Source organism: Taudactylus pleione, unplaced genomic scaffold, assembly GCF_031769625.1.
Source record: "Taudactylus pleione unplaced genomic scaffold, aTauple2 ptg000212l, whole genome shotgun sequence".
Classification (NCBI taxonomy): Eukaryota; Metazoa; Chordata; class Amphibia; order Anura; family Myobatrachidae; genus Taudactylus; species Taudactylus pleione.
The window spans coordinates 10,593,563-10,610,015 of record NW_028284614.1 but is presented as its reverse complement, the minus strand read 5'-3'; the positions used below and the strand labels follow the sequence as shown (position 1 = coordinate 10,610,015).

Sequence of the window (16,453 nt, the reverse complement as noted above, 5' to 3'; positions counted from 1 at the left end):
CCGGATTGGGCAGCGCTGTCACTGGAGGGACTCACCCGTTAGCAACTGTCCGGTAACATGTCCCCTAGGATGGAGCTATTACACATAAATAAGTAACAGGGGTTCTTCTTGCTTCCATTGCTGACACATTTTTTCTGATTGTTTTGTATTTAAAAATGTGTGTAGCGACATCAACACTGTGCGCCTGATTCAGAGCCGCTTGCTGCTGGTGAGCGCTCGTTCTGAATTAGGGCGTTTTTTTTTTTTTTTTTAATCCAGCCCGCTCGCAAAGCACCCACAGTGTGCGAGCGGCCTGGAGTCCGTCGCGATTATCGCGACCATTGGGCTTGCGACTAGACCCTGTGGTAGGGTCTTGGCTCGCGCGAGCCCGAGTGGACTTCCTGCTCTAATGTCAGTAGGGCCACCCACAAACGGCAGGCGTTCCTAAGGGAACACCTGCGTTTGTACAGCCACCCCACCTCCCCGCCTACAAAACGGGGCGAGCTGTCACTCACCATCGACAGCCGCCCCATCTTGTAGCGAGACCCGTAGCGACTGAGCTGGAGCCGCAGGACGGGTCACGCGCATGCCGGAGGTGGCGCATGCGCAGTGGGGGACCATCGACCCGCTTGCGAGTGCTGTGCGCTTGCGAGTGGGTCTGAATCAGGCCCTGTGTCTGGGACAGCGAAAAGTGTTATGGACTTGGGGGTCTATGTACTAAGCCTTGGAGAGAGAAAAAGTGGACAGAGATAAAGTGCCAACCAATCAGCTCTTAACTGTCATGTTACAGGCTGTGTTTGAAAAATAACAGGAGCTGACTGGTTGGTACTTTATCTCTCTAGACTTTGTCTCTCTCCAAGGCTTAGTACATAGCCACCTGGGTTTAGAAATTTTAGTTTGCTAAAATGAGACATTCAACATGTCATTAAAACCTAATAAAAGCCCTTTAAAGGTCAAGTACAGCCACTAACATGCATTAAACTATAGCAAAGTCTGTGTATTACTGAGCAGCTGAATAATACGTATACATGAAATAACTGGAATGTTTGTGTACCTGACTAAATACCATATGTCCCTCAGGCTCTCCTTCACCCCGGCAATGGGCATGTTGGGGGGGGACGTATTTCTATAACTAAGCAGGCACAGTATGAGTGACAGCGTTGCGGTCTTGCTGCGCAGAAATGCAGTGTGCAGATTGATTCATACACAGCGACTGAAATGACTGTATAATATGCCAACAAAACAATGTCCTAAAGTTACAAAGATATGTACAGAACATACGTTTTTCTAATGACCACCCCTACAGTTGTGATCCTTACCCCGGATATTTTTATTAAATGCGTACGGGTATATTACACATGGAAAAAATAACAGACGAGGCAACTTGCGTCTAATTGATTCATTATTATAGAAAATGGTGGTTGTTCAGATCAACCTAATAGTCTTTCACAGGTGTTAGAAAAGGGAGGGGTTAAATCTAGACAAAAGAAAAAAAAAAAGTCCCCCAACACACTACAAAAGACCAACGATATGATTTGAATAGATAGTACATGATAATAGATATCCAGAGATCTTTGTTGCGTACATTTGCATAGATATGTTTAAGCACTGGGCCACGTCTAGACGTCTCTGTACCGGTGGTCCATAACCCTACATGATAATAGGATCCACTTTGGGTCATATAATTGCATACTGTTAGGAAGAGCCGCAACTAGACTTTTTGGTGCCCTGTGCCAGAGAGAGCATTGGCGCCCCACCCCTATTTTTTAAATAGGGACATAAGATAGTGCACCTGAAAAAGGGCCATGGCCTCATGGGGAAGGGCCAGGGAAGAGATAGGGGAGGCCAGGAGATGCTGGGGATAAAAGAAGAGGAAGCTACAAGTGAGAATGATAATAAACAGGAAAATTGACAGGTCCAATCAGCGCCCCCTACCCTGCGGTGCCATGTGCCATGGCACTGGTCGCACTACCCTAGTTACATCCCTGCTGTTAGGCCACATGATAACAGCACATAGATTTATCAATGTAAGTTGAGAGCCTACTTACCTGTAGGTACCCCAGAATCTTCCAAACAGCACTACAGGATCCAGCACACATCTAATTGATTCATCCCCATAATGTCAAGTAGAATGTTTATTTAAACAAGAACAGTGAGATGGAGTAAGTTACAAATTGCCCTGGCCCAGTCCTCTGACGGGACTCAGGAGTGAATGGGGTGGATTTCAGGGTGGGATAACCATGAACATCAGGAGGACCACGACCTGACATATGTCTCAAAAGAATAGTTGTTCTACATCACCACTTACTAACCACAAGCAATACTCTTACTTTATTTGCTGTTCGATGACTTTGATATCCAGAGACTGGGTCTGGTGCATGTGGAACGCCTGCAATTCCTGCTGGAGTCTCTGCTGTGTGCTGTAATGTTTCTCTAGAGTCTGCTGGTTGTCTTCTATGATACGTTTGCTTGGACCACAATCCCCAGATACAAGGTTTACTCCTAGTTTCTGGAGGAACTCCTGATGGGTGAGATGACCCTTCCCGCCTGGATCGTACCTAGGATATCAAAGAATACAATGTCAGCAAAAAAAAAACAACAATGTTGTAAGATAAAAGCATAAGACAAAAGAAGAAATTATACTGTACTTCATGGGGTTTCTGAACTGGGCAGGATCAGGGAACACACAAAAGTTACGTGTAGAGTTTGGGGGAGATTTACCACTAGTACTTGGACTAGAGTTCTCATGGCTTAGGCTAATGTTGTCTGTTACGGTGGGTGTTGCCCAATATAAGGTTCATATCTTGTGTGTATTCACACTACGCATGCTTCGAAAATAGACGCACGCAAGTAAGCATTTACAACTGAAGAGAACTAGGAGGTAACCAACCAGTCTGAAATAAGTGCGTTTTCGCTCAGTGTAGGCCATGCAGACCTGGGTTTAAGCAAAATCGGCCTGTATGGAGGTGTATCTGCTGCTCCTAGTGTAGGGCAGGTTTAACTGTACACTAAAGATGACTTGAAGCAGGGCAGGTGCGCACACAGATGTGTACAACTCAGGATCAGTATACTAGAGAAGCAGACAGAAGCGCATAGTCAGAACAAGAGCCTATGTCAATACACTGGAGTAGCAGAGTCAGAGCCAGGATCAATACACTGGAGAAGCAGACAGAAGCACATAGTCAGAACCGGAGCCTACGTCAATACACTGGAGTAGCAGAGTCAGAGCCAGGATCAGTATATTAGAGGAGCAGACAGAAGCACATAGTCAGAACAAGAGCCTATGTCGATACACTGGAGCAGCAGACTCAGAGCCATGATCAGTACACAGGAGGAGCAGACAGAAACGCATAGTCAGAACCAGAGCCTTCATCAATACACTGGGAGTAGCAGATTCAGAGCCATGATCAGTACACAGGAGGAGCAGACAGAAGTGCATAGTCAGAACCAGAGCCTATGACAATACACTGGAGTAGCAAAGTCAGAGCCAGAATCAGTACACTGGAGGAGCAGACAGAAGTGCATAGTCATAACCAGAGCCTATGATGAAACACTGGAGTAGCAGAGACAGAGCCAGGATCGGTATACTGGAGGAGCAGACAGAAGCGCATAGTCATAACCAGAGCCTACGTCGATAAACTTGAGTAGTAGAGTCAGAGCCAGGATCAGTACACTGGAGGAGGCAGATAGAAGCGCATAGTCAGAACCAGAGCCTACGTCAATACACTGGAGTAGCAGTCAGAGCCAGGATCAGTACACAGGAGAAGTAAAACCAATAGCGTGGTGTTCAGTAGAAAGCTAATGATAGCATAGCAATCACCTAGTATATATTGCTAAGTTTGCCATTGCTGTATAGTGTCAGAGAGCTGCAATCTGAAGGCCTGATTCAGCAAGGATCGCAATTGCAATTATGGTAATGCCCAGGAGGTAATGCCCATCATGCCTCCTGCTGCATAACATATCCGAGCTGCGTTGTCCAACGCAGCATCTGATATTCTGCGGACCATCGGGGTCCCGCAGCTGGCCACCGCAGATTACAGTAAGAGGCCAGGAAATCTCCGTCAGCCGATGGAGATCCTGGGTTCTTTCCTCCCCCGCAAAACCAGGACAGTCTGCTGCCAGTCTCCGTGTGGGCTCGTAGACCCATTCTGCACATGCGCAGAATGGGTCTGGCGCCTGTGCAGATTCTCGAACATCGGGAATCTGCGTTCAGCAGTGCACGCTGAATTTGGCAACTTGCGCATCTGTAATCGCTTCACCAGTGCCAAAGACTAGTGCAGGACTCTCTTTCTCTCAGCATATGGGCAATTTCACTGACTGCAAGTGAGTCAAACCTCTAAGCCACCTTATATCTGCATATTAATATAGGGAAAGTGCTTATAGCATATAACCCACAAATAAAACATCCTGGCATTAGGTTCTGAATTCTGAATAGGAGTGTACGGTCATTTTTAGAGAGGAGGGGGCCCATGTGCATCCTCTGTTGGTTCCCCCCCCCTCTCTGTCAGAGCAGTGCTTCCGGCTTCATGCCAGAATCTACTATGTATGCGCGTGTCTCCGGGGAAATGGCGCATGCGCAAATCACCGGGAAAATGTGAGTGGGTTAAAGGGTGTTTGGGACTTGGGAGATGAGCATGAGTGGGATAGAGGGTGTTTGAGATGTGGGAGATGAGCGTGAGTGGGATACAGGATGCTTGGGACCCGGGAAATGAGTGTGAGTGGGATAGAGGGTGTTTGAGATGTGGGAGATGAGTGTGAGTGGGATAGAGGGTGTTTGAGATGTGGAAGATGAGCGTGAGTGGGATACAGGATGCTTGGGACCCGGGAGATGAGTGTGAGTGGGTTAAAGGGTGTTTGGGACTTGGGAGATGAGCATGAGTGGGATAGAGGGTGTTTGAGATGTGGGAGATGAGCGTGAGTGGGATACAGGATGCTTGGGACCTGGGAAATGAGTGTGAGTGGGATAGAGGGTGTTTGAGATGTGGAAGATGAGCGTGAGTGGGATACAGGATGCTTGGGACCCGGGAGATGAGTGGGATAGAGGGTGTTTGAGATGTGGGAGATGAGTGTGAGTGGGATAGAGGGTGTTTGAGATGTGGAAGATGAGCGTGAGTGGGATACAGGATGCTTGGGACCCGGGAGATGAGTGTGAGTGGGATAGAGGGTGTTTGAGATGTGGAAGATGAGCGTGAGTGGGATACAGGATGCTTGGGACCTGGGAGATGAGTGTGAGTGGGATAAAGGGTGTTTGAGACTTGGGGGGTGAGTGTGAGTGGGATACAGGGCATTGGAGAAATGAGTGTGAGTGGGATAGAGGTTTACTTGCTAGTATAAAGAATGTCCCCCCCTGCCTGCGTTGGCTGGGTGTCAAGAGAACTGTGTTACGTATCCGTGTGATAACTCCTCTGTGCTTAGAGATCCTGATTTAAGGTTAGACACAAGTCTCAGAGTGGCCTATTTATCAAAGTGTATTTGAGGTATAATCCCCGAAAACGGGTGTACACTTTACCTCAATTATTAAGTATCCCCTGTATGTATAAAGGAGGGACTGCAGCCAGCAGGTATCTCCGATACCTGCTGTGATCCCTCCATTACTACTGACTATGGGCTACACCCAGGGCCGGTTCTATGGTTACGCATGGTACGCGGCCGCGTAAGGCGCCACATGGTGAAGGGCGCCACGGCCGCGACCATGCAGATTTACCGCGGTGCAGACTGTGTCTCTGTGACACAGCTGCACCGCGCGTGTAGCGCTGACCGGACGGAGTTCGGTCAGCGCTACACAGTGCCAAACACACAGCCGCCGGAGCCGGCAGCTGTGTGTTTGCTTCAGCAGCTGATGAGAGTCTGTCAGACTCTCATCGGCTGCTGCTGCTCCCACTGCGGGAGCCATCTTCCGGCTCCCGCAGTGGGTAATGGGAGAGACTTCATGACGTCATGAAGTCTCTCCCATAATGCAAAGTGGCCCTGGAGAATGGTCGGGAGTAGCTGATAGCGGCGGCGGGAGCAGGAGCGGGGGGTTCAGGTAAGTGTTTTTTTATTTTTTCTTTATTACGTGTGTCTCTACTGGGGGGGGCTACAAGGGGGGATTACTACTGGGGGCACTTGAAGGGGGGATTACTACTGGGGGCAGTTGAAGGGGGGATTACTACTGGGGGCACTAGAAGGGAGGATTACTACTGGGGGCAGTTGAAGGGAGGATAACTACAGGGGGCACTAGAAGGGAGAATTACTACTGGGGGCACTAGAAGGGAGGATTATTACTGGAGGTACTTGAAGGGGGGATTACTACTGGGGGCACTAGAAGGGAGGATTACTACTGGGGGCAGTTGAAGGGGGGATTACTACAGGGGGCACTAGAAGGGAGGATTACTACGGGGGGTACTTGAAGGGAGGATTACTACAGGGCACACTAGAAGGGAGGATTACTACTTGGGCACTTGAAGGGGGGATTACTACAGGGGGCACTTGAAGGGGGATTACTACTGGTGGCACTAGAAGGGAGGATTACTACTGGGGGCACTTGAAGGGGGGATTACTAATGGGGGCACTAGAAGGGAGTATTACTACTGGGGGCACTGCATAGGGGGACTACTACTGGGGGCACTATATAAGCTTACTAATGGGGGCACAAGGGGCACTGCACAGGGGGGCCACTACCGCGGGCACTGCATAGGGGGGGCGCCAAAAAACCTACTCGCTTACCAAAAAATTTGGGCTAGGGCCGGCCCTGGCTACACCGCGCAAAATTAGCCGGCGGAGGGATCAGCCGGAACCCTCCCTGGCATTGGCGGGTGTGCATGTGCAGTCCACGGGAACCCTGCACTGGCCGGCAGCTCCCCGACAAGCTGCCATTTAAAAATGCAGCTTGTCTGAGCTTTGCCTCACTGCACCTGCGCACACCGCTCCTTTGAGTTGCGCTTATCTTATAGGTACACAACTTGGACGGCAGAATCAGAGGCAATTACGTGTATGCTCAGCACAGTATGGGCATGGAGATGTAAGTGAGCCACGTTCCTTTAGATATGTGTGCCCGACTGTGGCCTTCCTTCACATTCTGTATGTTTGAGATACCCATTTTAGATTGAGTGTCATTGTATGCTGCAGGCCTGTTGATGATGATATTGCATGTAAATCTATGTGTCATAGGCTTCTATTTGCTAGATTTCAAGTCAAATATAACCTAAGGAATTTATATGGAGTTTCAACCAGAAAAATAGATAGATACCAGGAGATCTGGAAATGTAAGAGTGGAAACGCTATGGTCAAGAAGGCTGGAGACCACTGTTTGCTGGATTAATGGCAGGGTGGAGTAGGGCGGTCGCCCCTGGGCCACCACACACTGAGGGCCCAGAGACATAGGACCTCATTCAGAGTCGGTCGAAGCGGCCGCACGGTCGTACGGAAAAAGGGGCCGGATATTCAAATGATTCCCTCGCAAGTTGCGTCCCTAAGTTCGGATCGGTAGTTGGCCGACCAAGGGGAGGAAGCGGTCGGAAGATAAAAAAATACGCCCCCTTCTCGTACGCTTTGCACGTCATCTCCGGGCATATAAGGATTAATCGAGACCATCGGAACTGGTCGTAGAGCTTAAGGTTGACCATACCCTCTCTTAAGCTCTACGATCATGTCAGTGTAAAAACCTCCCATGTCACATGTGCCATGACGCTACTTTGTTAATTATGCACTCCCATAAAACGCCGTTCGCATAATCAGGCACGCCTGCGTTCGGATCGCCACTCCCCCGTTTTCAAGCACCTTCCCCTGTTACCACCCACAAACGCCTCCATCTGTCACTCAAACTACCGACAGGGCTGTGTTCAAGGAGAGAGAAATTTCTGATCGTAGCGGCTAGTTTGCGCACGCGCATTGCGAACTTTACGCATGCGCAGTATAGCGAACATCGGTGGCGTACGACCGTGCGGCCCCTTCGACCGACTCTGAATGAGGTCTATAGCCCCTACTGGAGCACATCGGCTCCGAGACCCTGCACACAGCGAGACTGTGCAGTGCAACTGGGACTCAGAGGAGCAGCATCAGACAGGATCACTGCCTGCGCTGGGACACTGGACTGCATTGCACTGTGGAAGGACAGCAGAGTGGATGGATGGTGAGCACGGGAATGGGTGTGAGGGGATCGTAAGAGGTTCCCACATGCTGGGCCCCCAGAAACTAAGGCCGATTCCTATCATAAAGTCATGCCCTGGGCTGGGGAGAGTTTTACAATCACAATCCTATTTAAATGCCTGTATATTGTATAACCTACCATTATATGCTATTACATTCATACTGGATATTTTTGCCGCCTTGCTATTATCATATTCACTATATCATTTAATAGTGATTGCTGATGTAAATATTATTTACTAATTGAATTTATCATTCCGGTCTTGCTAATTGTCTGTCCAAACACAATGTACGACAAAACCGTGTTCCCAGCAAAGGATTTTAAGTGCTTGTTTTCTGTTCATTTTTTTTTCTTCGTCTTTTTTAGCTATAAATGGATTTATATGTGACATACGTCGGGTGTAATAGCTTTATACGGTATAATAGACCTGGCCATCCAATGGAAAAGAAATGTATATGTTTTATAAGATGGAATGTGTTTTGCAATTTAATTCTTACAAATATTACAAAGTTGTTGAACATCATGGATGGAATGTTAATATCTTGTATGTAAAGAGAGAATTTTGGGAGCACAGAATAATTGGTGCATTTAACATTTCAAAAATGTCCATTTGAAATATGTAAGAAATGTGCATAATGTATGAACAAAAACATTATTGTCAATAAAAAACATCTTAACAGCTCCACATAGACTACTGTGTCTGCAATGAAGGCCTGTGAATGATTTTGTTTGCATTTCTCAGGATGGTCTGTCCAGGGGCGTTTCTAGAGAGGAGGGGGCCAGTGTGCAGTCTCCGACACGGGCCCCCTCCTCTCTGTCCGGCGGCCGGCAGCGCACTGAGCTGTGCGCGGCGAGCGCTGGAGTTATAGACTCTGGGCACTAGAGTGCGCCCAGAGTCTATAGAGTATGCGCAGGTCACCGGGAAAATGGCCGCGGCGGCCATTTACCCTGTACTGCGCATGCACAAACGACGGGAAAATGGACGTGGCGGCCCCGAAGCAGATCAACCAAAGCAATGCAGGGGAACCCACGCCCTAAAAATGAACCAAAGCTGCACTACATAGTCTAAATATTTGCTTTGGTTGATCTGCTTCAGGGCACTGCATTATAACACAATTTTCCATTATAACACATTTTAACGCTTCATTGTCTGTTTTTTATATATGTATTTCACTTTTTGATTTTTATTCTTTATATGCAGCTGCGGCTGCTCTTAATTATCTCTTTTACACTTCACTTTTGTTATTAGAGCGGTGCCTTGGGGTGGCTTAGCTGGGCTAGTTTGGGGGTGTCCTACGCTCTGTATTTTAACCCTAGTATGTTAGGGACCTACCCTACAGAGGTTACCCGGATGTGGTGGGTAGGCCCATAACCTTGGCCAAGATTATGCCAAAAACCTCTATTCAGTGCAAAAATGTATTTATTTATATACAATCAGTTAATTTGGAGTTGTGCACCTGTATATCTTCTTTTTGTAGTTGTATGAGGACAAATCTGTAAGCTCAACAATAATTGACAGCAGGAAGAAGCGCAAAGTGACACATCGATCACCTGCGCTTCCTCATGCAGTCTAAGTATTACGTCTTTTGTTTTCAGGGACCCATTCAGACCCGCTTGCTAAGAAGTGTTCGCATGCAGCCAGCCGATTGTTGCATTCTGCGCATGTGTATGCATCGCAGTGCGCGTGCGCAAACCAGTCCGAGCGATCGGGAAGCGTTCGCTCGCTGGGCATAGACAGCACGGCTGAATGAGTGACAGGAGAAGCCATTGTGGGTGGTGACAAGGGTTGGCCGCTAGAAACGGAGGAGTGGAGGTGCGAACGCAGGCGTGCCTGAGCGTCTCAACGCCGTTTCAGGGGTGTGCATGATTAAGAGGCAGCGCCATAGTACATGTCACTTGGCTGAATTATACACTGAAGCGCTCGCAGTGCTTGCGGAAGGGTATGGTCAACCACAAGTGCTGCGTATGCACCCGATGGTACTCGATGGTACCGATGGTTGCATACACTTCCTGGATATGACGTGCTTTAGTGGGCGTCTTGAGACAGGCTGGTGGGTGTCTGCATACACAATGCGATCGCACGCCAAGACATAGTGGGCGTGCTAATGCCTTGCCGTGCGATCGCCTGCCTTGCTGGGGGTGTGCCGGATTTGAATACGCTGGGTGCGTGCGAACGCATCTAGTAAGCGGGTCTGAATCGGGCCCACAGCACAAAGTACCTATTCAGAGTAATGACCACAAAACTCACCTGAGCCAGAGTTTCTCAAATTCATGTGTTGTTATAGGAAGAGAAAATCGGTATAAAACGTTCCTCAAATCTTTCTTCTGTATAATGCCGTTTCCGTCACTGTCGATTTCACAGAACGTCTGCAGCAGAGACAATGGGCAAAAAGAACATATGTCATAGTAACGCACCATTATAGATCTGCGTTATAGGATAGATAGGATCTAGATGTTATTTAGGCATTTCTGAGAAATGTTTGGTGGACAATAGAGTATTATGATGTTGGGGAAAGGCTACTGATTGCACAGGAATAATTTACCCCGCACCTATTACCTTTGCTAAGTCGTGCCATCTGCCTTGTGCCTTTGTGACCAGATAGTAATGAGCCTGCTCGCAGGCTAGGTCCGCAGAGTCCTGGCTTTGTTTTGGCCTTTGGGAAATAATAAGAGTTGTGATTAAATGATTTAATTAACACATATGTTGTGAGTGCGAAATCAAACCATTGTTATAAAATATCCTCATACACACTGTGCGCAGATGTATACGAGATAAAGTCTGATTCAAAAACACAGGCATTGCTTTGAAAGGATACAGTGGTGGCACATGGCTGCAGTGCGCCCTGTGTCTGCCCCGACCCCTGAGCGCAGGACAACATGACGTGATGCAGGGGCCACCACTGGGAGTGTCCTCAGCACGGGCGTCTTTATAATGGGTGCAAGGTGTGCGGTGCGCACAGGCCCCAGTGTCCAGGGGGGGCCACACCGCACACTCTGCACCAATAGTTAATCTTACTTATCTTTCCGGACCGGCGCTGCAGAGCAGCAAAAAAATCACAGGGGCAGTGGCCATTTTCCCTGCGACTCAGGCATGCGCACTAGAGATGTCCTCGGAAAAAAGGCAAGGGTGCCATTTTCCCGAAGACCCATGCATGCACAGTAGATTCTACTGCGCTGACAGAGAGGAGGGGGGCCCAAACGGAGGCTGCACATGGACCCCCTCCTCTATTAAGATGCCCCTTGTCCTGAGGCTGTACTACAGACTGCAGGGTGCGTGTCTGGAGTAGGGGTGAGCGGGTTCGGTTCTACTCGGTTCCGTTCGGATTTAAAAACCGAATCTTATTGGCTATCAGCTATCACAAGTTTTGGATAGCCAATAAGATTCGGTTTTTAAAACCGAACGGAACCGAGTAGAACCGAACTCGCTCACCCCTAGTCTGGAGGGTCCAAAGAATGCTGTGACCTGCACTGCCGCAGCGATACTGGCTGCTGGGTGCTGTTCCAGGCACCCCGCTAGCCAGGAGCAAGTACCGTGGGGCAGAGAAGGTGCCACCGACAAGGCCATGTGATCTGTACCACAGCACTGCTCACACACCTCTAGTTATAACCCTGGAAGGATACATCATGCTACTAAACCTCCCATTAGTGGCCCAGGTTTAGTGGTACAGGTCCTGATGTATACGGTGGGACTCATTCTGAGTCACGCATAAAGTGGCTGTAGTAGCAGGAAGCCTGATTTATGTCGGGGTACGTTGGAGTGTGCTGGGAATGCTCTCTGTCTAGCTATTAGATGCCCCTATACTACTGTTATAATACGTGTCTTTGTATTTGCTTTGCTGCATGCTACGCCTTCAGGGCTGAATGTATGCCCGTAATGCCCGTAGAGCAACAGGACAGGAGACAACAATACATTTGAAATCATACAGATTAACTTTGTATTGTTTGAATGTTGTGAAAGATCTCTTATTTGTGTCCTCATCCTTGTTCAGCTGTACGCTCTGTAATCTGAGCTAGGCGTACATATCCAAGTGCTCAGCCATACGCTGTATAATTTGGGCCATGTGTACGCACACAGAGGTTGAAACAATATATATTAATGCCATACTTACCTACCTTTCAGAATCTCTTCCCGGGAGAAGCCCAGGTAAGAGAAGCAGCAGGGGGCCGATGGGGGCGGGGCCTAACGGATCGCGTCATTACGCCCCGCCCCCTTGTGGCAAAACTGCTGCGATTGGGTAAAATTTACATAGGGGGCGGGGCCAAATGCTGTGATTCGTGCAGAATCACATCTTAAGCCCCGCCCCCTTCACGGAGACCCGCGATCGCCGCAGTATTCTCCTCATTCTGCCCACTTCACTAGGAAGTGGACAGAAAGCGGGAGAAATGCCTACCCTTCCGGGGGTGCGGGGGGTTACCCGAAAAATCGTGAGCCTCCCGCGAAAACCGGGAGGGTAGGCATGTATGATTAATGCTTAGTCATAAGCTATATATTTATGGCAAAGTGTATGCATATAACCAGGGCCGTAGCTAGGGTAGTGCGACCGGTGCCATCGCACAGGGCACCACAGGGCAGGGGGTGCTGTCTGGGCCTGTCAAATTTCTGTTTATTATCATTCTTGCTTGTAGCTTCCTCTTATTTCATCCCCAGCATCTCCTGGCCTCCCCTATCTCTTCCCTGGCCCTTCCCCATGAAGCCATGGCCCTTTTTGGGTGCATTATGTCCCTTTGAAAAATGAGGGGGGCGCCAATGCTCTTTCTAGCACAGGGCACCAAAAAGTCTAGTTATGGCTCTGCATAAAACAGAGTGAAAGAAGAGATATTAATGCACTTTACAGACACGGGTATCAAACTGAGGATAAAGCGTATTCATTTGTGTGAATAAAATTATCCTTGTTAACTGTGGTCTATAAAAAAAGAGTGCGTTTGATTAACACTCACTTATATCTAGATAAAGGACACAACCTGATCAACTGGGTGTCTAATCAAGAGCTACATGTGCGATAGTAATTAAGATTATTGCCATGACTATATGCTATATGGATAATTTCCGCACTTGCTAATTTAAGTGGGTTCAAGCATAGTTGGATTGCTGCAATAAAAATAGACGCAGCGATTGTACGCAGTAGAGTGCAATCATTTCTAGCAGTCATATTCTTAATACAATTACACTATGCATACGCAGAATGATAAATAGGATAGACGGACTGTCTTTTCCATATAGGTGAACGCAATTGAGTACTATTTGTAGCAATTTACGCTCAAAGGCAGTCAGACTGTATTCTTAGATCTTTACAGCAGAATATTGTTTGCAGCAACCTCTATTTTTATTGTGAAGAATTTGGACGGAGTGATTGCCTTCACATTCAATGTATGCAGAAAAGTGTAAACTTTACTTTGCCAGATAAGACATACAGTATATTGTATACACACAAAAAAAAATTGAGACCACAAAAAAACTTTATAGGATTATTTAATATGTTCAATTAAGTGACTAGACACGGATGATTTAAGACAGGGGTCAGGGAACTTTTTTACCTTTTACCCCAAAATATATTTAGATACGCCAACGTTACCCCCTTGATTTGAAAGGAAGGAAATCATATAGTAGTGCCCCCATAGTTATGCCCCTGTAGTAGTGCCCCCATAGTTATGCCCCTGTAGTAGTACCCCCATATAATGCCCTTGTAGTAGTGCCCCCATATAATGCCCTTATAGTAGTGCCCCCATATAATGCCCCTGTAGTAGTGCCCCTGTAGTAGTGCCCCATATAATGCCCCTATAGTAGTGCCCCCATATAATGCCCCTATAGTAGTGCCCCATATAATGCCCCTATAGTAGTGCCCCCATATAATGCCCCTGTAGTAGTGCCCCCATATAGTACCCCTGTAGTAGTGCCCCTGTAGTAGTGCCCCATATAATGCCCCTGTAGTAGTGCTCCCATATAATGCCCCTGTAGTAGTGCCCCCATATAGTACCCCTGTAGTAGTGCCCCCATATAGTGCCCCTGTAGTAGTGCCCCATATAATGCCCCTGTAGTAGTGCCCCCATATAATGCCCCTGTAGTGCCGCTTGTACAAAAAAAAATACTTACCTTACGCCCGGCTGCTCCTGGGAACTATGGGAGATACATCATGACGTCTCTCCCATAGTGCGCATGGAGAGAGGCGGAAGCTTGAGTTCAGAAGAGAACTCCAGCCTCCGGCTAACGTGGCGCTGCAGGGAAGGAGCCGGGCGCCCGCTGGTAACATCTCAGCGGGCGTCCGGCTTAGAGCCTCCCAGTGGCACAGCCGGGCATGCATATGAATATATTATAGAATGATTCATATGCTGTCCGTCCATTACCCCCAGGAAGTTCATTTTTACCCCATGTAGGGTAATTTACCCCTGTTCCCCGACCACTGGTTTAAGATAATAGATTATCAGTATAGGAAATAAAGTGCATCATATTCAAGCAGTGGTAATAAAAAGAATGGAAGAGGATACAACACGAAAGGTTATCCCTTCCAGAATATATAGATTTTGATGTGAATACAGAGTTCCCGGCCACAGAATTGTCATTTTATATTAATATTTCACCGTCTGTTGATGTCATTTGAATAAATTATAATTAAAAGTTATATTTTAATAATAGTTTTAGAGGAGTGCACAAAACACTATTCTTTTTGAGTATAATTGTAGTAGCAGGAAGCCTGATTTATGCCGTGTATGTGTGTTTGTAAGCGGAAACCTGCAGCCCCAACTTATTTTTTTACACTGTCTGCTGCAACTTAGAACCACGCGGAGCTTTGGATGCACACCCACAACACTCCCACTAGTCAGGGTGGTCACGTGCGATCGCTTTGCCACTACCCAGTTCCTGCCCCGAAACTCCGTATTTCTGACAACTCAGAATAGGACGGACATATGCAAAGTTACGTACATTCGCTACTGCGCATGTGCAAAAAATAGTTTCTGTGATAAGAGCTGCATATGACTCGTATGAGAATAGGGCCCAATATCTTCCGCCATTCAAAATGGTCCATACCAGTTTTCCGGTATAGTAGGGTAGACATGTAGGAGGTAAGCTTAAGGAACATAAGGAATTCAATGAAAGATTTGGTGACAAGCAGTGACCGTCCCACAAGAGTCCACTACGTTATTTAGAGCAGATCTGCAAGTAATACGGGCAGAGAAGTCACAGACTGAGAGTTATTTAGTGGAAGGAGCAGGATCCCCCAACAGCACAAGAGTAGTGATAGTGATATAAGGCTCCTTATACCGACGGGGGAAGATTGAGGCTCCAAACTCACATTTACATGAAACACAGGCCCTGATTCAGAGCCGGATGCTCTGACCAGAGCGCTCGCTCTGAATCAGGGCCGTCCTATTTAAATGTGGAGCGGCCTTATGCGAGCATCCATGATGATGGTCGCGATGGTCAAGAGCATCGCGACCATCGGGCTTGCGACGAGACCCTGCGGTAGGGTCTCGTGGCCGCAAGCCCTGGATTGATTTTGGCTCTATCAGAGCCAAAATCACTCCCACTGACATCACTAGTGATGTCAGTGGGGCCGGACCCAGACGGTAGGCGTTCCCATGGGAACGCCTCCGTCTGGCAGCCATGCCCCCGGCACGCCCACCAAAGGAAGCGTGCTTTCAGTCACCATCGACAGCACGCCCCCTTTGGTGCGAGACCCGGAGCGACAGCTTGGCTGTCGCTGTCCGGGTCTCGCGCATGTGCACGACGGAGCTCCCTCCGTCATGCGCATGTGCACTGGGGTAACATCGACCCGCTTGCGAGCGTCCTGCGCTCGCGAGCGGGTCTGAGTGAGACCCACAGTCACAATCATATTGTCTTGTTCATATGCCTCAGTTGATTGAACGGATCTAATCTGTTATTGCTGAAAAATATTTACACTTACTACTGGTAGCCTCTAGGAAGCACTAATATGGGGTATACACCTGGCCGGCCGACTATACCGCCGACTGACCGGCCCATTTAGTAAGCATACACACTTGCCAATCGGCTGCTCGAAATATCTGGCCAGACATCCCAACTGGGCGGGCATTTCAATTTGGGGTATGGGTGGGTTAGAGTTACAATACTCACTAAAATTCGTCGGGATTCCGCTGCCGGAACTGTGACCATCGGGAAAGTCACTACCGGGATATCGTACCCAACCCGATCGTACAGTGCGTACCCAGCATAACGGATAACTGTTTTGTAGAGGGACAACATAGTTTCAACAAACAAACAGTAGCTGGCAGCCTACCAGGGCCTACTGGAGTGAGCCGGGGAGGGGGTATTCGGGGGAGATATGTATGCTCAGACTAAACTGAATTGTTACAGGTCAGTTCTAATATCAC

The 16,453-nt window shown here is 48.1% G+C and overlaps 1 protein-coding gene across 1 annotated transcript in view; it reads right to left on the bottom strand.

Moving 5' to 3' along the window:
* EFCAB6 (EF-hand calcium binding domain 6) overlaps positions 1-16,453 on the bottom strand; it is a 174,060-nt gene that overhangs the window by 21,908 nt on the left and 135,699 nt on the right. Inside the window, exons 20-22 of the mRNA XM_088478314.1 lie at positions 10,665-10,761; positions 10,356-10,474; positions 2,310-2,537 (exon numbers count right to left, since the gene is read on the bottom strand). Coding sequence (XP_088334440.1) covers positions 2,310-2,537; positions 10,356-10,474; positions 10,665-10,761 — 444 coding nt within the window. The remainder of the gene's footprint in view (positions 1-2,309; positions 2,538-10,355; positions 10,475-10,664; positions 10,762-16,453) is intronic.